The sequence below is a fragment of the Daldinia childiae genome (assembly GCF_008694065.1).
Source record: "Daldinia childiae strain JS-1345 chromosome Unknown Scaffold3, whole genome shotgun sequence".
NCBI classification, from domain to species: Eukaryota; Fungi; Ascomycota; class Sordariomycetes; order Xylariales; family Hypoxylaceae; genus Daldinia; species Daldinia childiae.
Genome location: NW_022984644.1, coordinates 2,629,514 through 2,655,371, shown reverse-complemented (window position 1 = coordinate 2,655,371; position 25,858 = coordinate 2,629,514). Strand labels below are relative to the sequence as shown.

Genomic DNA, 25,858 nt, shown 5'->3' with positions numbered 1-25,858 from the left:
TACCTTCGGAGTAACCTCCATTCCAAAGCACCTCCTTAGGAGGTACCTAAGGCGTACCTTACCTACTAGTTGGAGATCCTGTCCAATCCCGTCTGCATAAACCCCGCATGCTGTACATACTCCAAATATTTTAACACGGCGATACGAAGCAGACTCAGAAGAAGCTGCATTGCTGTCATGGACGCTTACCGCATAAGGATAGACCGATACCTTACTTTCTTCGTAATGGATCTGAATTAAACATAGCTTCGTACTCTGGATAGGAAATAAGATGGAGATTATGAAGTCAATTTCGGCAAGATGACGTGAATTATCTATCACACGTAATTCTTAATTGGAGACTGAGCCTGTCAGACAAATCTTCGCAGTTATGAAAAGTGATAGTATCGTAGCGATGATAGCAAGACACAATGCCGATGAATTAAAGTGGGCTAGCCGGATAGAGAAAGAGTTAAAAGGCTAGCGAACTGCTAATTGGCTTAATTCTTTTTTCAACCTTCCCTATCTAGGGTAGGCTTACCAGTAAAGCTTGATTCTTGGCGTTCCAAATTTCTGGCCTGATATGGCACTAGCGAAGACACTAAGAACTCTCGGCAAGCGGCACCAATGCTGCAGCAACGCCAGTCAGTTCCAAAGGAAAATATCCTTGTATGAATAATGAAAGATGATTGGATAAATTAGGGTCCGTTATCGTGAGCTTCATCGGTCAAATGCGTATTCCATTCGTCTCTATGGTCTTTTTTTTCTTTCCGGCCGGCCAGACTTTTTTTTTTCTTCATACCTACCCAGCTATCCGAAGAGGGACCTCATCAAACAAATACTAAAACATCCTAACACTCTACGGACAATACCTCCCTGTCCACCCCCCCGGCCAATAAATTCAGGTACATACAACCCATACATCCATACATCAACACACCATCTCCGTCTTATTACGTACTCCATCCCGACTTGTATCGCACTTCATCCTACAGCTTTCCAATTCTTCTTTCATCTTCTCCTTCAATCCATAGTTAAATCATCTTTCCAATCTATATTTCACAAAACTTTACTTTCAATAAGATATTTACTTATTTGTAGATTTTGGTTCGAATAACAATCAATTCGGCATCCATCAATTATAAACGCCGTCCAATCGCAAACATGATCAACACACGCGCCGCCGCTGTGGTGCTCTCCGCCCTCACCCTCGTCTCTGCCCAAGCAAATTCCAACTCAACCTTTAAGATCGATCCCACTGATGTCGACATCTCCGATCGCGGTAAGTTCTCGTAAAGTCGCGATGTTAGTGCCTGATACTGATCATTCTCCGAAGTCAACTGGTGTCAAGGACAGCAAGATAGTTGCGGCACGATTTGCGGATCAGTAGTACAGAACGGATGTTCGGTGGTGAGTTTCTAGCAACCAGTATTAGTATCCAGCTGAGCGCATAGCTAATAACGATGTAGGATACTCTGGATTTCCAGTGCGTTTGCCAGGGCGGCAATGAGCCGGATATGAACGAGTTCATGAACACGGTGCCTTGGGTAGGGGTTTTCCTCCATTTACTTGGGCAGTTTCTACTGCTGTTACCTAAGAAGGTATATACTGACTGTTCCTCTCCATAGTTCGTTTGCGAAAGACTTCAGAGTAACTGCATTACACAAAACGAGAACAACGCTGCCGGCCAAAAGAACTGCACATCGACATTTGGTGACAAATGTGGCACGGAAGATGTAGACAAGCACAAGGGAGAGGGTAGCGTGAGCACAACTAGCAGTTCTAGTGCAGCTCCTAGCGGAACCGCTACTCCCGCCGCTAGCTCTGCTCCGAGTTCATCTTCCTCCGAGGCTGCCGCCGTCCCAACCAATATTCAATATCTTGGAAATGGTGCCGCCGCTGTGGCTCTTGGCATGTTCGCCTACATGCTCTAGGAACGAATATAGGCGCGAGTTTCACGGTTGCCAAATTCGACAGCATGCATAGTTATTGATATGGAATAATTATTTTGGTGGCCGCCATTCCTTTCCCATACATTTTGATTTTAGCAGCACTCCCCCCTATACCCAAGTCATGTTGTACGTGACAACCCTAATTCACGAGGAGACGATTCGAGTATTGATGAGCAAGCATACGTCGATGGAAATTAATGTTTGAGGAAGCTGTTGAGAGTGTAGTACTGACATTAGCCACGCCGCGACTCTGGTTAGTAGGGCTAATAAGAACTATGAGCCGGTAGCTATAGCAGTGACAGAACAATAAAATCTATCAAATGGTGCCTTTGGCTCTTTGACAAACCGACCCGGCCTAATATGAAAATTTGACACTTGTCTAATGGATTGTTTCACACCCCCTTTGTTGTTGTGAAAAAGGTAAGGTACACCACACGCAATGGTATTGTTTTTTCTTTCATCGAAAAGGAGTATATTGACTCTTAACGTGGCTTGTATCCACGTAATTCCTCCGGAAGTGATTTGATGTAATGGTTAACTATTTAATACTGAGCGGCGAGCATAAATGATATCGAAGGTCCAACAAGAGCCTCGTTAGGTTACCTGAATATTTATAGGATAGGTCGCCTTGAGCGGTGTTACATTCGACATATCAAACCCAGAGATGGCGAGCTCCAATGAATTCACCGTACCAGTCGGCACTCGTCATTCATTTGGTATAGAATTGGAATTTCTGGTAGCTTATTTACCGAATAGTGAGCCCGATCCAAATGAAACCGAAGCTCACTTGCTCCCCCCTCTACTACGAGTCGATACTTCTAACTACAAAGCCACGATAGAAATCAGGGAAAGTATTCGTGCTACTCTTAAGGCAAATGGGGTTCCTGTTTCTGAAGCTAATAGTGGTTTCGCTACGTCGACAGATTTGACTAGGGACAAATTACCTTATCGACTTCGTGGAAAAAACAAATGGAACGTCGCTCTAGATGGTAGTCTCGGGGAAACGTTCATGGATAAATACAAGTGGCAACCTATCGAAATCCAAAGCCCAGCGTTATGGGCAACGGACGAGTCGTTCAAAGAGATTGAGCATGTTACCAACGTCCTCACTTATAACTACCGCCTCCGTGTCAATCCAACATGTGGTTTCCACGTTCATGTCGGGAACGGAACAGATTTCTTCACGGGTGAAGCAATCAGGAGATTAGGTATGTTCCTCTGGGCTGCCGATCCTACACTCTCACGTCTGCACCCCCCGTGGCGCAGAGTTCACTCATATTCAGCGAGCATTCGTTACCATAGCCAACTAGCCACTAAAGGAACTACTATAAAAGATGTCAAAAAAGAGTTTGAACAGTGGTTGTCGACTGATGACCCCATAGCAATAACTAAATTTTCAGATACCACCAGGGAGGAAGTAGCATTCGGCAGTGTGGAAAGGTGGGAGGCATACGCAAAGTGGCGTAATCGTGTAGGTCCGTTTATGACATTAAGAGACGATATTGGTAGTGCATCGACAGAAGACTCACCAGGTCAATCTCCCAGCGACCCAGAACCTTCCCTTTTACCCTCATGGGAGGCAGTGGAAGCTATAGGACGTCAATTACGCGAACAGGAAAAGCATAAAGATGTACCCCCTGAGGATCATACATTACATAGGCATATAGGTTGGGTTCGTTGGAATGCGTTGCAGGATCCTGAAGTCATCGAGCATGTTCATTCCCTTTGTAAAGATCATTTCGGAACCACAAACCCCACTGAGCTTGACATAATCGACCAGGTACAGCTTATGGTTCTCGCGCAATGTGCGTCTATGTATGATAGTGGTCTCAATGAGATAGATGATGAAAAATTTTACAAAGTTTTAGTAGCAAGCGCGCCGTATTTCGAAGCTGCGCGTTTCGGTTGGCAATACGATCCAGTTGCTAAAAACTTCTCCTTAGCATCATCTGTCGTTGGCCCCATACTCTCAAAGCCGAGACCAAAGAAGGAAGAGCGGATCGACTGGCCCTATACCATCAGAAAGTGGCAAAACGCAGTTGAGCTAATGGAACCAGATAAAGATGACGATCACCCAAGCTTCTCTGAATACAACAAAGCCATACAAACGAACGTGGGTATCTCGAATCTGTTCAAGAAATTCGGATCCCGCGCCGACTCACCAGATTCGCAGTATCAGCGCAACATACCATCGCCGCGTTCTGATATTAGCCTTACATCGTCTCCTATCACCATCCCTTTATCATCTTCCCCTGATGCTTCTAAACTGGGGTCCAGCCCCCTGGATCCCAACCCGGAGCCTCTACCCAAAAGTCCATCTTCCGATGAGTCATCTAACGATTCGCTACCTAAGCTACAAAGATGTTTTTCCAATCTATCCTATCACCATAATATAGATTTCAACGCACCATGTAGTCCTTTCCCCTCATACGTCGATTACGAGTCTGAGGAGGAGGAGTCCTGGCCACAGAAGATGCGCCCCCACGACGTAGGTGATATCACAGCCCTCTACCAGTCCGAAATCGCCAAGTACGCCTCGATCCCCGACGCAATGTGGGACCGCATCGGCTGGGTTCCGTCGATTTTAAACCCCCTCCCAGACCCAGCGGGCGAGAATGCAAAAAACGACCCTATTTTCTCCAACGCGTACACGAACGAAAGATCGACGGTACCAAAAGTGCACCCTATTACTTCGGGAATTGAAGGTATCGCCAAACTCGCGGCCTGCGATTCGGCCATGGCCGTCGCGACGCTCCTCGAGGGCCCGTTCGGCCGCCGCCTCAACTACAACTTCAAGCACTACTCGGCGTCGGCGTTGAGAGACGATAGGGAAGAAGGGATCATGTCGGTGAACCCGCGCACGATCGAGTTCCGCGAGGCGGCGGGGACGCTCGACGCGAAGTGGATTTCGATGTGGGTGCGCATCACGACGGGACTTGTGCGATTTGCACGACTCGCGAGTCCCGCCGATTACCTAGTCGTTTTAGATAGGCTTATGGAACAAGAGGATCGCGATGTCGCTATCAGGACGGCTAAGGCTAATGGGACTTACGACCCTGCATATCACAACGAAGACGATAGGTACGATGTTTGCGATTTGCTCGAGGATATCGGGTTATTCTCCGAAGCCGCTTTACTTCGGAGGCGGGAGCAGGAGCGTGGCCCGCCTAGGTGAGGTGGTATAGAAACTGGATATCATCCGAATCTCTGAGTAAGTAGCCTTTGCTTGATAAGTCATTGTCCCTGACTCGAGGCGAAATTGGTCCGAGGTATGTAGGTTAACGCTTTCATCATTTCTTACCTTGTCGAATTTTTTTAGTATGGATATAATAAATCTCGTATTGTACCTATGTTAGACTTGAATTGAATTTACACTTGTTACACATGAACTACCTATATAAAGTAGCCATTTATTCAAAATAGTGTGTCGCATAGTGAGCCGTAGATTGAAAAAGCCTTGAAAACTATCTTCAGTTCCTAAACTCCCTTAAGCTCGCTTTAGAACATCATCCTATAAACGGAATTAATAGGTCTATTTACATAAAATCTCATTCTGTCAAATAATTAATCCAAAGTCGGGGGTGGGAGGTCGTTTACTAGAACTTACCGAATTCATCCAACTACTGGCAAACTGGCCAATAGGGGTTGAGCTACTATTAAGGTCGCAAATGTACCAGTCATGTTACACGACCCGCCCCCTTTTTATCTATCCACTGCTATAAGTCTTACGCCACTATAATTCTAACATCGACGCCCCTTTAAATTGATATTTATTTGATCCGGCTAGTAGGTATATATAATACCATTTAAATCCCTCCACAATAATACAAAATTCCAGGAGGCTTCACAAGTCTACTATTCATCTTTGGGTAGGTGGAGAGGGGGGGGAAGGGGAGGGGGCTTGGTATTGAAGCGTATTGTATTCGTATTAACCGCGATAAGCGAAGTTTATAAAGAACTATAATAAGGTTCGGCAGTAGAAGACTATAGAATTTTGACTACTGTCCTAATACAAGTTGATTGTCGGCATACCTTATAATCATCTAGGGATTTTATTTAAACGAATATAAGCATCGTCGTAGGTAAGTGAAAGTACATAGCTTCCATATATGTAACCTAACATATGTCAAGTTTTTACAGAAGGCTACACACTATGCACAAAAGTTTATTAGACCACTTAGTTGGAGCCTTAGGTACCTAAGCCATCTGTGTACGTATTCCCGAGGCGTAAGAAGCACGTACCTTGGTTGTCAGGTAAACACTCAACCATATGACCAGCTGGCAATGTCACCCAGTTGCCCATAGCACAGCAACAATGCATTACCCACAGATTAGAAGCCTTATAATTCCTAAAAGCATATAGGTCTTTCACACCGGAGACCAGTTGGTCGAATTGGCTAGGCACCAAATCTGAGGGGGGTAAGTCCTAGAGGCCACAGTTCGATTCCTATGCGTGGGGTTTAGCGACCCTCAACTGAGTCCAGATACGGCCAGAAGACCCCTGCATACGGTAAAACTCTCATTACCTAGCGAGGTCCGGTACGGAAGCAAAGAAATACCCCTAGTGAAAGCCGGGCGCGCAGTAGCAACTGTCGGTGATAAAATAATAACAGTTGGCTGGGCGTTGAAGAGGTTTGTCCTCCTCTCTTTTTTTTTTTTTTTTTTTTTTTTTTTCTCCTCTCTCTCCTATCATCTCCTCCCCCCTCCCCCCTTTTTTTTTCATTCTTTAAATCTCGTCGATTTTAATTCTACCCTATATCTCAAATTTCCTCCCCAAGGGATGTACGTCGTCGTGATGTTAACTAGGACCCCGAAACCACCCTTTGGATTTTAGCTGTCTTTCCATCGTTCCTGATCATCCCCAATTGTCGAGGTTTTATTAAAATTATCATTTGCACTCCATATAGCGCTCCAAAAGCTCTACGGTCTCTTAACTGTCATCGTCTTCCCATAATAGCTACGAAAACTTTTTGGATTTGTTTAGGTACCTCTTAGCCATCTAACCATCTACAGGTATGTTCTAACCATTCCTTTGCGGTTTACCATGTTTGACTTTCCTAGTACTTCACTCAAAAGTTAGAAGGCATAGCATAGTACTAGATAGACTAAAACCATTACCATACGTAAGTAGTTAATTAATATGAGATGATCATTTATTATATTTATTGTTTATATCACGAGAAATTATAAACCTGTTTCAAATATGGTCATCAATGTGAGTGGAAGTTCTTCGTCCTAGATATCTTCGTGGTCTCAAGATTTCGCATTTATCTCCATAAACATAAATATATAATTAGAAGGTTTATCGTGCGAAAAAAAAGCCCCCTATTTCTTACATACCGTTGGGTTTGCTTCGTGGAAAGGAGTACAACTGGGTATTCGTCCTTAGCCATACTAAACTGTGATTGTCAGCGACCGCACAATTTGGATATACCAAGGTACCATCTACAAATTTCCCCTGCGTAACCACAGAGACGAGTTGCAACATACCACATATTTCTATTCGTGCTGATTGAACTCCCTACATACAAGTATGGTGCTCATTCGCCTTATATCCATGTTGTGCTATGCAACAACTGGGCCCTTTTCTATATCACCACTCAAGCAGCCTGCCAATACCACGTTACGAGTTATCAGATTTCTTTCTCAACCCCTTCCGCTTCAGATTTAGAAATTGGGCAATTTCTTTCTGTGCTTTGACCATTTTATCCCGCAATTCCTCATCCAAATCGTCTCGTACGAGCATGATCGGATACTCCATCTCTTGCAAAGTAGGGGGGTCGATTCTAGCGCCATAATCGGTGAGCACCTTTACTCGTCCGAAAGCCCCTATGCCGACAGAACGGTGCAACAGATCCGCGCCGTACTCCTCGTCACCGAGTTTAGCCTCCGCATCTGCGCCGTTCTTAAGTAGGATATCGATAAGTTCGAGCGTGAGCGCTTCGTCATTCTTACTGAGATAGAGGTTCGTAAAGTGTGTCGGATACGTACAGACAATATCGATGTGTTCGTGGCTCTCCCGTATCAACGTCTTGACTAAAGGCTGGACGCGCACCCAATCAAAGCCTCCCTCGGCCCGAAGACAGAGTCCTATAGACCGAAGGATATACTCGAGGTTTCCGTGCAGAAGCTCTACTGCGCCGTCCTTAGCGGTCAAGATGTTGTGTACCATATCCATAATATAACCAACGGTCTCCTTCTCCCAAGTTTCTGTAAAATCGGAGCTCTTCGGTAGACCACATTGAACGACCAGGGAATCCCAGAGGAGAGAACGCACTTCAAGTGGCATACCAGCACCTGTTGCTAAGACTAGCCACGTAATCTCGCTACGGTAGTCTAATTTTCCGGAGTTCACGTACACTTCGAGAAGTAATCGGATCAATTCTGTGGTGGTGGACGCATCGCTTGTTCCAAGAACAGCACGTTGAAGCGCGAGTGTTAGGCAGAGCTGCTCGCATACTCCTGGAATGCCGATTACCAAGTTTTCTTCAGGAACAGACTGGTCCTCAAAGCGGAATCCCCGGCTTAGTAGGAGACGTACCACGTCCAGTCTATGGTTCCCGCAAGCATGCAACATCGAAAGACCACAGCCTTCGTCGTCAACGGAGACGCCAATATCGAGAGCAGCCTCCATAGCGTCAGGTTCGGCACCTCTCTGAAGCATCCACCATAGCACAGATCTGTAAGTCACATTGAGATGATGAATTTCGGGAGTCCAGCCAGCAGCGTGTAATCGCCTGACCATCGAGATAGATGTTGCTAAATGCATAGCTGAATAATTGCCGTTGCGGGAAGCGATGGCAGTTACATCCGCTCCAGCCTCAATAAGATACTCGGCGAGATCTTCATGTCCATAGACGAGAGCAACTTGCAAAGGTGATAGAAATGATTGGTCTAATAATCCAGACTGGAGCTCGAAGAAATGGTTTAGATCTGCTCCTGATCTTCGTGCCATTTCTAAGGTGCCCCTTATTCCGTGTTGGCATGCCCATACTAGAGATCTGTAGCTCCCGTAAGGTTCCTCACGATCTTTCTTGTATGGGTCTATTCCTAGGTCTAACTTGTATAAGATTGGCAGGATCTTCTTTGAGAATTTGGTGCAGGTTAGGGACCAGTGGTATAAGTCTCTCTGGAATAACTCATAGACGATCTTGTCTAGAAGCTCAGCAGGGAATGAAAGGAATATATAGGCACTCTGGATTTGCGAGAGTTCAGCATATCGCGAGGATTCCATGGTTTAGATGGCGAAAGGAATGTCTAGAAATCAAACTTGAAAGGAAAATTGAATGTAGAAAAAGGCTAGAATCAAGCCAGAAGCAAATTAGGAAGAAAAGGCAGAAGGTGACTCGAGAAGGAGGTATATGAAAGCTTTTTTAGGAAGGCAGACGCGAGAGCAGAAGTTGGAATATTGAATCCAATGAGGTCCACAAGCTCATGGGCCAATCCAGTTCAAGACGACAAACTAAAGTAGCAGAATCTTGACGTCGATCCCCCCGACCCAGCGAGCTGCCCACGTGTGCTGAGTAGGCGGATACCAGTGAAATTAATGCACATATCATCACCCAAGTCTAAATACCAGGAGACGTTGGCAGTAAGACTTGCTGTCAGAAGAAGACGATTTGAAGCCCCTTTATTCACTCTGTGTCCCTTCCCTCACGGGAATGGGATGGCAGTAGACAAGCTTGTCTTAGATTGGACAACAATTGAGGCCTATGAATACAAAACTACCTCCAGATACCACGGAAACAGAGCTACAAAGTACAAAGCTACAAAGCTAGGTACATATGTTGGTCATTTGACAGCGTACTATCCTCCGTCGTATTTTAATACATATTTTAACTGAAGGTAGGTAAGCGTTTATTAAAACAAGCTAAGTAGAAGGTCATAGTTGTAAAGAGTCTCAATAGGCTCAACCTTAGGGTATGAGTATAAGTTGAACAGTTGGTCAAGACAGAGTAGTAAACTGAAAAGAAGACTTTCTGATGTTAAGTAAATAACGCATTAGTCCTCACTTGTCTCATTCATGTATAAAATTGGGAGAAGGATTTATATATAGTCCGTCGTGCTCAGAGCTATATAGCTAGAACAAACCTTACCTATAATGCAATATGACAAAGTAGCCTTCACGTAAAAGAACGGGGCTAACAGTTATTAAATGGGAAATCCAGTGATGCCTCCACAGCAGCAGTGTACTTACATCTGCTCCGTTTTACCCCTTACTACCTTAGGTTACCTGGGTACTTTAGAACAATGCCACGTGGAGCATGTGTCCCTAATTGCTTTTATTTCAAGTGGATCAGCTACAAAGGAGTTTCAATGATGAGATTTTTGCCGTGGTGAATATTGCAGAGCAGCCCTGGGTTCAATACCATGTAACTAGTAGATGTAAAATGAAATGTTTCACTGCGTGTTTCTCTGTCTAGGCCTTTTTGGAACTTATCTGTTTTCTGTCTCATACAGACATGTAAACTTGCTATATCGTAACATATACTTAAACGATTTACAAATTGGGCTGAGTGTGTAGCACATATGTTTGTATGAGTATAAAAATTTAACACCAGCAGCTATTTCAAGTTAGGGGGCCTGAATTTATGCTGAGGGTACGATCTGTTATGTAGTGGTGCTGTAGATCTAAATGTGAACAATAGTGTGCTAGTTAAGGTTGTAAGTTAGATCTAAAGTACACACAGTGAAGATATCCTATTAGATATACTATCATAGCATGCGTATTATTACGAAATTACTTTTTAATGTTGTAACATGTTCGACAGATCCCCTTATATAAACGCCCAGCTGATTAAGTAATACAAAGATCCCTAGCATAGGAATTATTCAAAGTCAATCATTTAAATATTATGTTCTTAATATGAACATTACATTTGACTCAGGGGAAGTCTGGACTTTATATAAAGTTTACCTTTAACAAAAATATTAAGTTATTTATTGGACAGTAAAAATAGCTTTAAGCTTTAAGAATACATTAGATTAAACCCTTTAGTTAAATAAAACTGCAATTTTCAAATATCAGTATATAAATTAGAACAAAGAGACTACGATCTTGGGTTAGTTATAGTAGTATAGTTAAGGAATGTATTGTTAAGAAAACCTAAATAAGCTCAAGTACAACTGCTGTGTAACTAGGTAGCAATGGACTCCTAGTTAAGATTGGTATGTACAAGTTGTTGAGCATGATAGGACTTCGTAGGATATTTACTGAGTAAAGACTAACAAGAGTATATAACCTACCCCGTAAAAGTTACAATTGGCAAGAAATATATTTTATAAGCAATTTCTTATAGTGATAGAATACAGTATATATTCGGCGTTTACCTAGAACTCACACTATCCCCGGTATATGACGACCCAACAGCATAGCGATCAACTAAATTAGGTTGCCGACATAGAAAGTAATTTACTTTTAGGAAGTTTAGTTTCCGCTTCAGGGATCAGGCATTGGGTGAATTTAGCACACTTGTCTTTAAATATCGTGTAGTTACTCGGAAATATATTAGTTACCTAAATTCACCTATTCAAGAGAGATCACAGTAGGTACCTATACAGTAACCTAGACATCTCTTTTAAAACTAATAAACAGTGTTATACACTTGAATCATGATTAAGCGTTCCTAAACGCGATACGTTTGCACGATCAGAAAGCAAGTAAGCGAACACGTAAACAGCATGCGAAGTGATTGTAAAACATCTTGGATTTGCCATGCTGACAAGATGCTATGGTATCACCGTTGGAAATCACTATGACCTTTTTCTTTTACCGAGCCTGAAATGAAACGAACCGAGCTATGCAAAAAATTTCCTTGTCAAAATTAGACACACTTCCCTAACCAAGACCATCCCCTAAAGTCTTCAGCTGCTCTGCTGTTCCATATGTGTAGGTAGATTGTAACTCGCGTAATCGGCATGGACGAACGCCCTATCCACAATTGGAACTGACTCTAGCACGTAGCCCAAACTCTCACTAAGATCATGGGAATCACGTAACGTGGTAGATGCATCCAAGATAATATCGACTTCGACGTTTAGTTTATCGCCAGAGTGGTAGGCATTCAGGCCCTGAATCTGTTTGATCGTCTTCGCGAAACGCATTGTGAGGTAAAGTACTATTAACAAGTTAGAATATCAGTTGAGAACAGGAAAAGGCAGAGACTTACAGATATTTCGTTGATCGGCGGTCGCGGAGAATCCGCTTAGATTCTTAATGTGTTGCAACGATGTTCTAGACCAATTGAAGATGACGACAAGTGACAGAACAAGACCACCTAGAGCGTCTAGCCACCATATTTTGGCGTAAAACCCAACTACTATCAGTTAGTAAAAATTAGTGGATAAATTAGCTTCACGAAACGTACCTATAGGGAAGAGGATAGACCCCGTATTGAAAATCACATCCGTCATTGCGTCGTCGGCTCTGAATATTATTAGCATATAAGTGCGATGATACCAGCCGTCGACAGTACTTACAAAGCCTGAACACTCGAGTTCTTGACCAACCGACACCATAACCAACACAATCCTTTGATGATGACCGTCCCAAGCATGATACTAAGGGCCGGTATACCACTTGAAATAGGGTTAGCTCAGTCGAATATGATCATATAAGGTTAGGTAATTACTTACACTTCAACCAACTCGTGATTGGGCGAAGCTAGTCGTTGTATGGACTCCAGCGCGACCTGAACGAAAGAAGTGATCATGATGACTGAGAAGACTAGAACACCTAAAGGTTCCAATCTGCGTCTGCCAACCGGGTATTTGTACTGGTCTTGTCTGGAAATCAACCAAGTAGTCGTCCATACTATGACCGTTGATAAGAAATCCAGCACCGCATCAACCAAACTGGCTAATACTGACATCGACGACACTGAGATGACGACAGCAATCTTGCCCGCTAACAAGAGCACGTTTGCGGTAAAGTTAACATAGATGGCTGTCGCTACAATCTTGTCGCCGCTGTCCAATTCCTCGTCTTCTTCTAGCCATGGAATCTCGGGTTTGGGACCATCCCACTGGCCCTCTTCCTCGTCATTAAGAAACAGGGGCGTGGTCTCAGTGGGACGGTAGATGTCCTTCGGGGTACGCTTGACCTTCTTCGTTACGACTACACCTGGGGCCACCACATCCGTATCGTCACCAGCCTCGCCATCCGCAAAAGTAACATTTTGAGGGCTTGAGAAATTCGTAAGGGGAGTTATAGGGCCAAGTAGGTCCTCGCTACCCTGACCACCTTCGTTATTGCTTTTGGTGAGGCTGGCGCCGCTTGATTGCTCCTCCGAAATAGTAGCCGGGATATCTACATCCTTAAACGAATGATGGGGTAGATCATTATACTCGTTGAGTAAATCATGGGGTAGACTACTGTCGAGCAAACGGTCAATGTAGAGATACTGCTGTACCAAATAATTGGTGCGCTCGTAATATTCGCGTAATGGCTTCCTCATAGCGCTCAACTGTTCTTCCGTCTTCCAGTAGCGCTCCCAGTTATATCGAGGGTTCGACTTGCCGATAAGTAGCATAGAGCGCATAGTTGAACTATGGAGTAGTTGGTTGAGTCGACGCTCTTCGCTTTGTGACCGGCGGTGGGCTTCATCATCGGGTTCGGATGGCGGACGAGAGAACATGGACGGTAGCAGACCACCGGATTCCTCATCATCTAGAACGTTAGGCACAGTACCTCGCCAGGTGCTGCCATAGTTGTGTAATGAGCTATGTGAACGACTCTTGAGCAGATGAGTAAGCGCGCCAGGGCCGCGTGGTGACATTGGCGGGGGATTCTCATCCTGTAAAAGTAGAAAAGAACCCCGGTTGTAAGGAACAAATCCTCGACGCGGGTCCGAGGTCGAGTTATCCAAAGAAGACATGTTTGGTGACCTCACAGGAGATATTTGGTATAGAGTCGAAATATGAGGTAATATGAGTAAAGGAAGAATAAAATAGAAATGTTGGTAGGTCACCAGCTACCGTGTGGGTTAGTGTAGAAGAGTGTAGAATTGAACGGCACTGCCTCGATTTAGACTTTCTCGACTTAGACTAGCAAAATCGGATGAATCTGGGTTAATATATTTGATTGACTGTTTGTTAATTGACTTTAGAAAATAAAAATTTACCAAAGTAAACAACAGCAACGAAAAAAAAAGAAGGAGAAGAAAAAAAAAGGAACTTCAAAAATTAGGAAACATATACTACCAAGTACATATTTAAGAAACGCTCACGGGAACACGAATTGAATCCTACATTTACCAAAACATTAACATGTATGTATTAGAATTTATTTCGCTCGTTATTCTGGGGCCTGTTTGAGAGTTGCAGCGCTGCGTAGCATCTAAGAACCCTGTAAACGCTTGGAAGTCGTTAATTTTGAGGCTAAGAGCTAAGTACAGTAACGTACAGTGACGTATACTGTACGATACTAGTACAGTACTAGACAGTAGTAGAGCAGATCTTACTGTAAATAGCATAATTTGCCAAGATATTTCGTCTAGCATTTGCATCATTCGCCTTGGTGCTGCAAGTGCTGAGGCCTCTGGTCCTGCAGGCTTTACAGGCTTAGAGATAACTTTAACGTCGCAATCCCCTATTTTGAACCCTTATCTGACTGTACATATTATTAAAAAAACGACTCTGATCGGCGGTCCCCTTATTTCTTGTTTATCTCCGAATACCTTGTAGTTATCTGGTTGGTTGAAAAGGGTTCCATCCTCCGCAGAAAGCTCCAAATATGTTTTACGATTGAAACAATTCGTAGTTACATCCCGGATAACTTCACTCGCATCCCAGAATCTTACCTGCATACATGTACATAACACCGATCTCGCAATTACGAGCGACAGGAATTTCAATAGACTCACTCCACTGAGCCGAAGCAGCTTCTATATACCGACAGGTCCTGCGTTTTCATTCTGGTCTCATAAGCCAACATCATCGTTGGTTTCTTAATAAGAGTTCCGAAGCCATCCTCACCTATGTCTTAGATGCCTTTGTAGTAGATATTTTTTCCGCTAATAGCGCAGTTGCTTTCACGATTAATTCGTGCTCATATCCGTGGATCTTCTGCTCGAGATCGTGCAGACTCTCTCCCTCTTCAATCTTGATCTTCTGAACCAAAATAGGTTCGCCGCGGTCGACTTCAGCAATAACATAATGAATCATTATGCCAGTTGTATTATCCTCGAGCTTTCCAGCCTTGAAGTCGTCGTATGCCCTATCAATTGCACCCGCACCGTCATATTTTCCTATAAAAATCATCGTTAGAATAAGCCAAGGCCTATTTGGAGTAAACCTCAATGCACACCTGGTAAAGCGGGATGGAGATTGATAATCGGCACACCAGCAGCGCTGATCGGACGTAAGAAATTTGTCGTCAAGACGTGCATCCAACCTGCCAGAACAATAAGGTCTGGCTTGTCCTGCAGTATTCTCTCTGCCAAATCGGCGTCATATTTTAGCCTTGCTTCCTTGAGCACAGCTGCGTCTTTTTCGCCGAGTTTGTGATATCCATCCTTGACTAGATTAAAGTAATCCGTAGGGATGCCAGCTTTTTCAGCCCGCGTCACCGCATATGCTCCTTTCCTATTCACCGTGACCTTCACGATTTTGCCTCGAATGCTATCAGACGCATCGGAGGCGCATGAATCAATGAGCGCCTGTAGATTCGACCCATTCCCGCTGCAGAGTACCGAGATTCGCGCCTCGGCCATGACTAGATAGATTTGGTGTGTCTTTTATATTATGCCAGGGAACAATGAACTGGAACTGAGTATATTGTAAAAGAAAAGTATGGACCTAGCTCCTTCGTGTTGCCGAATTTCTCTCTGCAAGAGGCTTAAAGCAAACGCGCTCCAAATAAAAAAGATTGCGTCGCGGGGTACAAACTCGTTAAAGGAATAATAAGCACCAAGTAGATTCTAATTAGATTCGTATAAAGTTCCAATTATATATCGGGTATATCTTTATAGAAGGATATATAATAGGGCTTTCTTGCATGTCGGTCTCAAACTAACGGCCCGGTCCCGCTGACGAACTTCCGGGGCGGGCTACCGGGTCTTGAAACTCCCCGGGTAGCTACGGAAAGGCAGCCAGCGCAGACTTCGGTCGATGCTAGCGCCGATTATAAACCATAAATTCCGCTTCAATATCAAGTTCACTAGTTAGTCGTATGCTCTAATAGTAAGTCATAATTTCAATATACAGTATAAGGCGTACATACATATTAGTACTTACGAAGAAATAAGCCTCATGCATTGGTATTACTAGGTAGTTCTTTCAACTTGTTGCATATTCTGTAACTATTCTTAGGACCCAGAAGTCTCTATCTCAAGTTATCTCAGATATTAGCACTAACTATACCTATCGTTCTCCTGCTTGGTAATCTAGCCCGTATCCACGTTCCTTGTTTTATTTTTACACTATACTAATTACTTAGTTATTTGTTGTTTATAGGCCACCAGGTATACCGTGTTAGCTATTATTAATATTATATTAAAAACATCAGTATAATATAAGTTTCTATGCTATGCTATATAAGTAGATCGAGTTTTACAAAGCACCCACGTAGCTGCATGATTCATTAATCGAAACCATAATTGTATCGCTGTAGATAGATGGCCCACGTCTGGCAACATCCATGGATGAAGCTTTGTCTGAAGAGGAGGAAACGGGACAGAACTCCCGGGATGTAACCTCCCAAGATTCCACTTCCCTGTACAATGTGGTCACAGATCATACCTAGTTCACATAAAAGAAGCTAGTAGAAGATATTGATTAGTCACGATGTTTAGTAGAGCCTCCCAGCCTACCTTTGCTACCTATACGATATTAGCTAGGTATGTAGGTACGGTAGCAACCTCTACTCATGCAAGTTGAGTTATATTTTATGTTACCCCTATAATGAATACCAACTTCGAGCCAATAGGTCCTACCTCCAGAAGGAGATGTGACGCGCGTAATGCATCCTCCTCCACCCTATCAACTATCAGTTTCACGGGTTTTCGATACTTATTCGTTTAAACCTATTACTATTTCTTGTCTATTGTCACCTTCGAAACGGATACCGACAATAAGAATATGGGCCCTTCAATTTTATGGTTCATCCATATATCCGCATCAATAACCAAGATTAGTCACAGAATGATCCACGCAATATTGACCTGTCTGTGATCCGACGTATAGTCTTAGTCCATTCCGAGGATTGTCCAATAAGTGGAAACGGCGACGGTGTCTAGTCGGAGGCCGATGCCAGCGCGAACGATGCCCATGACATCTGCCCCTATTTCTCAGTGTATCAAACTATCCACTCTGTGAAAGTTGATACGCGTAGGCTATGTGCAGTGACGATCTCCATACCCGGGCATGGTGTCATCTATTATTGATTGAGGCCTTGAAATTCCTACGTGCCTTATGACACGAAGTTTATGTATAAATGTTGGCTGTCCATCCTGCCACAAGAACACTATTCTTACCATCGAGATCACCATACACAACTTACCGTCTTAAGTCTATCAAGAAAAGAGTTCAACGTTGCCAGAATGTCTTCTAATGGCGCATCAAAATTCACCCCTGGAATTCCAGCAAAGGAGAATATTATTGTTGATGGCGTATTGCGCTATCCAGCTATAGGCTCAAAAGCCTTGATTGTTGGAGCTGGTATAGCTGGTATGATGGCAGCTCTAGAATGCTGGAGGAAGGGTATCGAAGTCGAGATTATTGAGAAAGCGGCGACTAACGCACCCTTTGGTATATTACCTATCTTATAATACTATTATTAATTTCAAGTTAACTAATATCGGGAAAATAGGTGATGGTGTCCTTATTGGGCCATCGGCTTTTACAACATTCCATCACTACCCCAGCATGATAAAGGAGTACGAGGAAATCTCTCATGATGTCCAACTTTCCTTTGCTGGCCGTGATGGTACGCCAATGGTATCACTACAAGAGTTTGAATGGAATCGAGAAGGCGTGGCTTTAACCAGCGCCTATCCACTCCGAATTAAGTCACTCTTAGGTCGTCGAAGCTTTACCGAAATGCTCCTCAGTCAGTGCAAGAGGCTCGGTATTCCTATCACCTATGGGGTTACTATTGAGAACTACGAAGAAGATATCAGCAAGAAGAACGCTACCGCTGTTGCTCTCGATGGCCAACGATACACGGCCGATATTGTTGTAGCTTCAGATGGTCTCGGGACCAAATCTCAGTGAGTAAAGCCTAAGAGTCATGTACCGCTTGTTTTGATTGCTCTTTTCCTGTTTGTTTTGGACATTCAAACATCTTCTAGGCTATTATAACTTATACCGCAAATCCATCTTAATTTCTTCTTCCTTCTTGAACGACACTTCTAACTTATCATAGTGCTCTTACACTAGGACGTCCAGTTAGAGCCTTCAAAACCGGCCTCGTAGTTTATCGTGGAATGTATTCGACAGATCGCCTCAAGGACGCACCAGTGGCAGGGGATTTTATTCGGAACTTACAAAGACCCGTATTGCTTGCCCTGGTAGCTAATAATATCCATTGCATTCTCGCCTTCACCAAAACTGACGTGATCCTTGGTATAACAACAGAAGTAAGTATACAGCGTCTGCTTTCTATCATATCATTTGGTGGTGAAGGTGCTAATAAATATTTTAGGAAGAAGACGATATTAACACGACAGATTCTTGGTCATCTACTGTGTCCAACGCAACTTTATTGTCGCTTTTACCGGAGCCAGAGACTTGGAGCCCTTTACTCCGAGAAGCTATCCATCACGCACCAGATCAGAGCATAGTTCGATGGTCACTATGTTTCCGTAATCCTCAACCCTGCTGGACCTCTACCGGTGGCCACGTCATTCAGTTAGGTGATAGTGCCCACAGCTTTCTACCGACATCAGCAAACGGTGCCACTCAAGCCCTTGAAGATGCCTTGTCTCTTCCTGAATGTCTTCGTCTAGGGGGTAAGGAAGGCCTAGGGGTCGCTACCAAGGTCCATGAGTTATTACGGTAAGTTTCTTTATCATATTCCCTAATTTTATCATTAAGCAATCACAGCTTTGAAAGGTGGCTAATTACCAAAACTTTGCAAGGTATCAACGCGTTTCGCTCATCCAACACTTTGGCTTCGTCAACATACAAGACTTCCATCGTGAATTCGACCAGAAAGCCTTGCAGAAGTACCCACTATTGCTTATGGGGAAATGGTTATGGGCACATAACGCAGAGAAGTACGCAACTGATAACTTCTACAAGGCGTGTGCACACCTTGAAACAGGAAGTCCATTCGAGAACACCAATCTACCACCCGGTCATAAGTGGAGTGACTGGACGGTAGAGGACGAACTTGCTAAGCAAAAGGCTGGCGTTCTAACCATGTTGGAACTCAAGAGCAATGGTGACTGGAGCATAGTATAAAGTAACACCACACAACACAACATGAACAAGGATAATAGACAGGACTCCTAACCGGAAATCTAAAGCAGTGTTTTATCATGCTTTAAACCTATGACACGTTAAGTTCTCTCATAGTAGGATGTACAGCTACTTGCTCTTATTCTCACTTCAACTATGGATTATATATACATTAGACTAAATTGCGTAATACCAAAATTCTCTCCTCACTCAGCTCTATGAATAAAGTCGGTCTTGAATTTCGAGGCTCAAAGGATTATATCCAAACCGATTCACTTACAGACCTCAACGTTATATATTTTACCTTTTAATAACCGAGCGTATACTTGAATAAGTAGAAGCAGAATAAAAACGCTTGGTTCGGTGAATTTCGTACACAAGTAATAACTTGAAAGTATCAACAAACGTGACGCCGTCTATAAGGGACATAAAGCAAGACTAACGAAACCCTGACCTGTATCGTCTATCTTCCCCTATAGCCCATATTTAGATATGTTCAAGCTTGTACGATTCACCTCTCTTGTACAAAGCCTGAACCGTACAAGTTGGGTCATCTGAGACGGAATTACTCTGGGCTTCAAGACCTTCTTACGCAACAACAACAACTAGTATACGCCGTCACTTATACGACTATACCTTTTGATGACCACAACGTTCTTTTCTGGATTCTATGAGAACTTAGTGCAGCTAATATTCGATATTCTTTTATGATATGGTGCTAGCCTGGAGTATCGTCACAGTTACTGTCCTGGCATCTCCTGGTCGCCCCATCGTCATCCTCGTCGTCGCCTCCTTCCTCCTTCCTCTTACCCCTCGCCCCTCGCCCTGTCACCCAGCTGTCCAAGACTGAACACATGGGCCCCTCCCTGGCGACATAAGCAGGTTCCATGAAAGATTCTAAAGAGTTCCGCTTTTAGGTACTGCCTTCCAAAATTTCTAACCTGGCTAATTCACCCACCACTCTTCCTTAAAATTTCTGCACAGACTACAGGTTTAGGCTTAGGGTTTTCTTCCTTCTTTCCCAAGCAGAATTCAAGATCATCACACTCGCCTTCTACTGTCATTTCTGCACTTCACCAATCTGCAGCCTTTCAATACTCACAGGCTTCGTTATTGTCCATACATCTATCACTTCAAGAATTTAGTTATCATGCTGCATCACGCCTAAGTATCCTATTGTTTACTTCATCTCCATCCACAACCACTGGATTCTCCTCGCCAGACCTTCTTCGACAAGATGGCACCAGTATGATCCCTTTATTTATTGATTATGCGTGATGCGTAAACTAATACTGTATCTTTTAGCCACCCAGCAACATGGATATCCAGATACAGGAGAGAGATGGCGAAACCTATCTCATAGGTCCCAGCGGAGAAGAAATGCCTTTTGAGGTAAGTTTTGGTCTCTTCTAATTCGAGTTGCAATATCTATACCTTAGTTTAAGAGATCTAAAATCTAACTGCTGCTCTTCAGTATGATGTCAACCAAATCCCCGAGAATTTCCAAGAGTATTACCGCGCTCGAGCGGTTCTTCGATCTGCAGTAAGTCTTGATATTATTGATTCACTGCTTAAATTATAAAACTTGAGGCTTATTATAGCTATCTAGGAACCCGTGGCTCGACTTATGGTCAGTCGCGGGATGGTGACTGATATCCAAGGGGTAACTGGTAACCCTCCGGTTGACGAAGATACCGATAGCGACAGCTCACTTGAGAGCGACGAAGATCTCGAAAGTGACGACATTCTTGATAATGGTAACGATCTTGATGATGACGACGATATTCTTGATAATGGCAACGATCTTGATGATGATGACGACGGTCTTGATAATGGCAACGATCTTGATGATGATGACGACGGTCTTGATGTTAACGGCGACCCTAATGGCCACGCCTACGCAGCATCTGCTGCTGCCGCCGCTGCTGCTGCCGCCGCTGCTGCTGCCAATATTGCAGCTTTTGCAGCCCCGATAGCTCCCATGGGCCCACCACTTCTAGTAGCTCCAGCAGCTCCAGCAGCTCCAGCAGCTCCAGCAGTCCCAGCAGTCCCAGCAGTCCCAGCAGTCCCAGCAGTCCCAGCGGTTCCAGCGGTTCCTGTGCCCCCGGTGGTTGCCCCTGCCCCCGTCGCTCCTGCCCCCGTCGCTCCTGCCCCCGTCGCCCCTGCCCCCGTCGCCGCCGCCGCCGCCGCCCTGGCACCGCCCATCGGCAACCTGGCCCAGCTACGGGCCCACCCCCCTGGAATAAGGGTAAGTACATTATAATTATAAATTATATATAAAAAGTAAGAGACTAATTTGAATAACTGTTTTTAGGGGCAACAATGGACCTGCCAGGTGTGCGGGTCCCACGCGATCAATTGGTTGCGCCATTTGGCCATCCACCTCACGGAGTGTGGATGGACCGGGTGCAACCAAACCGGGTTCCCTCGATTGAGGGCGGTGGCGGAGCATATCAATAATGCTCATGCCACGGTGAACGGGCAGTGCCCGGTACGTAAAATTTCACTCTCCGTCTTGTCTTTCGTTTCTCGTTCAGTTAGAGAGGTTATGCTGACTCTTGCCGTTCTAGTTCCGGGGGTGCAACAGGAACGAGTTTTCGAGACCTAGCGGCTACTACTATCACGTCGCTAGCCATTTTATCAGAAATGATCCGATGTAATAGTGTGGAATTGGTCGGTGGGCGCGTTCGTGTGGATGAGTTAGCAATGGTTAGGTTAGATTAGGCCTTTATCATATTCGAACTACGGATACCTAGCCTTTCGTGAAATATAAGCTTCTTCGGCCGAGAATTTTGTTCCATTACTGACTTCTAGATACGTAACATACAGAGCTCGAGAACAAAGCACGTAGTGGACGTCAGTGGCATGTAGGGGGGAGCTCGCAAGGCTTTGTTGCTATAGTAGCGCATCTACTAAATTGTAGGTTTGATTTCGCTTGTGTAGATCCTCCCGAAGATCAATTACTCTACACGAAAGAGGATCGAGAGGCTTAATGACGAATACTACCTACATATGTCGGCGGCGAGATAGGGGTCAGTCAATAATCTCTCCGATTGCTCAATTTTTAAGCCTGGTTATGCACTTGCGCCTCTGGCTGTCTGGGCGGGCTTGTTGTTGCATATTAAAAATCCGTCCCCGGGAATTGTTGTTTATGCCCGATCCAGGTTTTCATAAGCCTCTGCCATTATTGTCGTATTTGTCTTTTTTTAAGCTGGGGTTCGCCTAGCGTTAAAAACTAGAGCCTCCCCCATAGCAGGGCTCAAGTTCTCGCTGGTCCGAGCGGGAAGAATGCTTCTCCTGGAGCATAGGAGCTAATAGGTAGGTACATTAGTAGCCTATGTATGTTAGGAGGTAAGCATATATGTATGATATAGGGGATGGTAGTATCCGGTCTCCCACGTCAGATCTGATCAGTGATCTCCGGGCTACCGGTTGCTTTGAAGTTTTCGAGCTCTGAACCCCTGAAAGCATGGTCCACTGACGACGCTAAGGATTATTGGATGGAATATGGGGCAGATTGCAAGGCTAGCTAAATAAACCCCTGAGCCGGCATAAGATTCATCAGTTCGAAAAGTTCGGGGTACGTTCTTTCCAAGGCAACATCTCGTTTTAATAAGTTAAGATCTACGATGCAGAACATGGCTGGCGGTGGATAGTTATGGAGTAATCCGTATAGCCCATAAATAGTTGTTAAAAATCTGGGCAGCCTTATTCCGGGCACGGCGGACTTGACGTTGTGGTTCGGGACAAGACACGGCCTTGATCAAAAATCGTACAAAGGCGGTTCCGGACTAGACAAGTACCTATATATAATATGTATGATAAGGGGATTCTCTTGAACAGCCGAAGCTGTTGAGTGTGGATATAAATCCACAAGTACGTACTGATACATGGTTCCCCCGACTCTCAGACCACATACCACACATACTAGGTATGTACTATGTAGGTAGGTATGTAGGTATGTAGAGATGGTCTATGTACTATACTTGTACAATAAAGACTATTATTCACATGTAGTAGTCTTAACACGTGGACTAGTAGCTTAATAGCACTACGTAAGGTCTGAGCGATGATCCGAGATAAAATAAAGCTAACCATAAGTTAATAATTATCCTATGTGGACGGGTACACTCTACAGACTTTGTTACGCGCGGCCAAGCTTCATGGTATATGCGGGCAATGGAGGCTTACCGCAAGTTCGGACGAAAATTGAGACATGTTGGCAGTTTATAATGAATAAAAATTATAAAATAAAGCTGATCTGATATTCGGGTTGCTCTGCTCTGGGTAGTAGCAAGACTTTGCGTGTGGCTGCAAGCTGCGGCGTGCGTAAAAGGTTCAAAAAGAGAGAATATTTGGAATGTCTTAATATCTAAACGCCTTTTGCATGGGACCGAGGTAAGAAAGAAACTTTTACATGTTAACTAACAGGTAACAACCGTACTTACATACTTGTATTTACATATCAACCTCTCTTATAAGGTATAGTGCGCGTATTCGCGCCTAAGTATTACTAGGCGGATTAATTAGAGGCTATTATTACATGTCGATATTTATTAGTTATATGTATTAGTTAGTTATATGTAGTGATACATTACGGTATTCTCGAAACCAGCGCGGTTTAGAGAAGACGCCGTCTCCGTGTATATTATGATAATACGATGAGCGAATGGCTCGTACCTTGAACGGCGTTACTAATTAGATGGGTAATCCCGGGAGGCTAAAAAGTTAGAACGGTAAGCCGAATAACTATTGGCACAGCGGATTATGATACTCAAAACCAACATCGTCCGGAAACCTTACGTATTAATCAGTTTGTGAACTTTGCGAACTTTGAAAAATGTAAAAGGTCCGACCTTCTGTACGGGTCTTTTACTTAGTTTACTTAATTGAAGAGTAATATAGTTGATAATAATAGAACAAATATAGAAAATTTATAGTAGTTCTTTATCATTTATTGTTCCAATATGCGCTGATTTCCCACTCAGCTCGGTCGGCCTTTGTTAATCACTTCCTATTGACGCCGAACCTCGTGTTAGTGGATCGGCTTACAATTGGTTCGTTTTTAACAACTCCCTTAAATCATCATATTAATACATTTAAGCAAGTTTTGTGATGATTGAAATACGACCTTTTTTCCTGCTTGCTTGCCGACTTTCTTTTCTTTTATAGAAATCTCGACGGCTTAAGGACTACTTTGGTATTAGTTACAAATCTGTATTCTTGTTGGACTAGGCAAGTTTAAATGGAAAAAAAAAAAAAAAGAGAGAATCAACTATTGAATGCATAGGTATGTAGGTACCCAAGTACCAGGTATGCGTGCAAACGATAGATACATTCCTCGTGGCACCTACGCGCGCAAATCCTCAAAGACTATGCAAAGCTAGAGGAGGTTGGCAGGTGAACTTGAACTACTGTCCTGCAGATACAATCGCATACTAATTGCATACCAACCACATCAATAGGTTAGGAGGTAGGTACCTAACCTAACTAACCTAACATACATACAAACCTCAGCGTCTGTTTCCTGTCTCCACTCTTTAGACCGGCCTGTTGGCTCGCCGATTCTAGTGCCTTTTTCTTTCCAATTTGCCTCTCGGTTTACTACGTATAGAAGGTAACCTACTTTACCTAATGTAAGTAAGATACATAAAAAATACATGTGCAACCTACACAACCTTAGTCTGTTCATCAACATGAAGCACTTGTAAATATTTCCGGAGGTTATATATTTGATTTGAGACAAATGGCATCCCATTTCTAAACCCTAGCTTACATGAACGTTAAAGATAAATAGAAAGATGGAAGCCAAGTCTTTTCTTATGTTTTGTCGAGGAGTATTTTCCCCCCTTGCTCGTTTTCCTTCTAGAGTGCAAGTTACCGCGTAGTTAGTGGGCTGCGAGCCTAGAACGTCGGCCAATGCAGGGCCTGTTCCTTGAAGCGGACGAGTTGATCGTGCAATGCATGATCGGATATAGCTAGCGCGAACAAGGTGCTCCACCCCCTACCCCCAGTTGCTCACCCGCCGGGTACCTTAGCACATGTAGACCAGGTAGCTAGGTACATTTTTGTATTGGATTTGCGCCAGAAGAGGTAGGTACTACGCTAAAAGTCACAATAGAACTGGAACTCGCCAGCCAACAATGAATGAAAGTTCCATACCACTTGACCTCATAAAAATAGAGTCTAGCATGTATGTATGTATGTATGTACCATCTAATCCGTACATGGAAATAAGTACATGTAAATCACGTACGGATTACACGACACCTTTAGGTACCTAACCTACGTAAGTAAGCCAAGGTCATTTCCAGGTCCAGGTTTTTCTGCCCGTGATTGGAAGAAACATGTAACTAAGCATTGGCGAAAACGAAGGAAAAATAACGTCTCGCTGCCTCCTCGCCTGACACCATACATCCTCGTCATTGAACACACTAACACACGCCTTTCTACTTTTTTTTTTCTTCCTCCTTACGTCTCTATACTTTCATCTCTCCACCGTTCGTTCGCTCGTCCCAGCCACTTTT

General features: G+C 43.9%; 7 protein-coding genes across 7 annotated transcripts; 4 read left to right on the top strand and 3 right to left on the bottom strand.

Annotated features, from left to right (window-relative positions):
* Positions 1-1,143: 1,143 nt before the first annotated feature.
* GL218_03435 (putative pci domain-containing protein) lies at positions 1,144-1,913 on the top strand (the record flags this gene model as incomplete). The annotated part of the gene is made up of 4 exons (XM_033579997.1): positions 1,144-1,261; positions 1,316-1,389; positions 1,449-1,526; positions 1,608-1,913. 4 exons carry the CDS (start codon positions 1,144-1,146, stop codon positions 1,911-1,913), a joined length of 576 nt encoding a protein of 191 aa, XP_033436107.1.
* A 682-nt stretch (positions 1,914-2,595) lies between these two features.
* On the top strand, positions 2,596-5,106 carry GL218_03434 (uncharacterized protein; the record flags this gene model as incomplete). Its single annotated transcript, XM_033579996.1, has 2 exons — positions 2,596-3,402; positions 3,712-5,106. 2 exons carry the CDS (start codon positions 2,596-2,598, stop codon positions 5,104-5,106), a joined length of 2,202 nt encoding a protein of 733 aa, XP_033436106.1.
* Positions 5,107-7,554: 2,448 nt separating this feature from the next.
* On the bottom strand, positions 7,555-8,676 carry GL218_03433 (uncharacterized protein; the record flags this gene model as incomplete). Its single annotated transcript, XM_033579995.1, has 1 exon — positions 7,555-8,676. The coding sequence occupies one exon, from the start codon at positions 8,674-8,676 to the stop codon at positions 7,555-7,557; it is 1,122 nt and encodes a 373-aa protein (XP_033436105.1).
* Positions 8,677-11,795: 3,119 nt separating this feature from the next.
* GL218_03432 (Metal tolerance protein 3) lies at positions 11,796-13,807 on the bottom strand (the record flags this gene model as incomplete). The annotated part of the gene is made up of 5 exons (XM_033579994.1): positions 11,796-12,049; positions 12,101-12,247; positions 12,299-12,357; positions 12,411-12,509; positions 12,567-13,807. 5 exons carry the CDS (start codon positions 13,805-13,807, stop codon positions 11,796-11,798), a joined length of 1,800 nt encoding a protein of 599 aa, XP_033436104.1.
* A 1,099-nt stretch (positions 13,808-14,906) lies between these two features.
* Positions 14,907-15,643, bottom strand: GL218_03431 (Phosphoribosylglycinamide formyltransferase; the record flags this gene model as incomplete). Its single annotated transcript, XM_033579993.1, has 2 exons — positions 14,907-15,178; positions 15,238-15,643. The coding sequence occupies 2 exons, from the start codon at positions 15,641-15,643 to the stop codon at positions 14,907-14,909; spliced, it is 678 nt and encodes a 225-aa protein (XP_033436103.1).
* Positions 15,644-17,470: 1,827 nt separating this feature from the next.
* On the top strand, positions 17,471-19,334 carry GL218_03430 (6-hydroxynicotinate 3-monooxygenase; the record flags this gene model as incomplete). Its single annotated transcript, XM_033579992.1, has 5 exons — positions 17,471-17,678; positions 17,740-18,139; positions 18,295-18,508; positions 18,574-18,926; positions 19,010-19,334. The coding sequence occupies 5 exons, from the start codon at positions 17,471-17,473 to the stop codon at positions 19,332-19,334; spliced, it is 1,500 nt and encodes a 499-aa protein (XP_033436102.1).
* Positions 19,335-20,648: 1,314 nt separating this feature from the next.
* On the top strand, positions 20,649-21,991 carry GL218_03429 (uncharacterized protein; the record flags this gene model as incomplete). The annotated part of the gene is made up of 5 exons (XM_033579991.1): positions 20,649-20,723; positions 20,806-20,874; positions 20,941-21,579; positions 21,646-21,822; positions 21,902-21,991. The coding sequence occupies 5 exons, from the start codon at positions 20,649-20,651 to the stop codon at positions 21,989-21,991; spliced, it is 1,050 nt and encodes a 349-aa protein (XP_033436886.1).
* Positions 21,992-25,858: the final 3,867 nt, after the last annotated feature.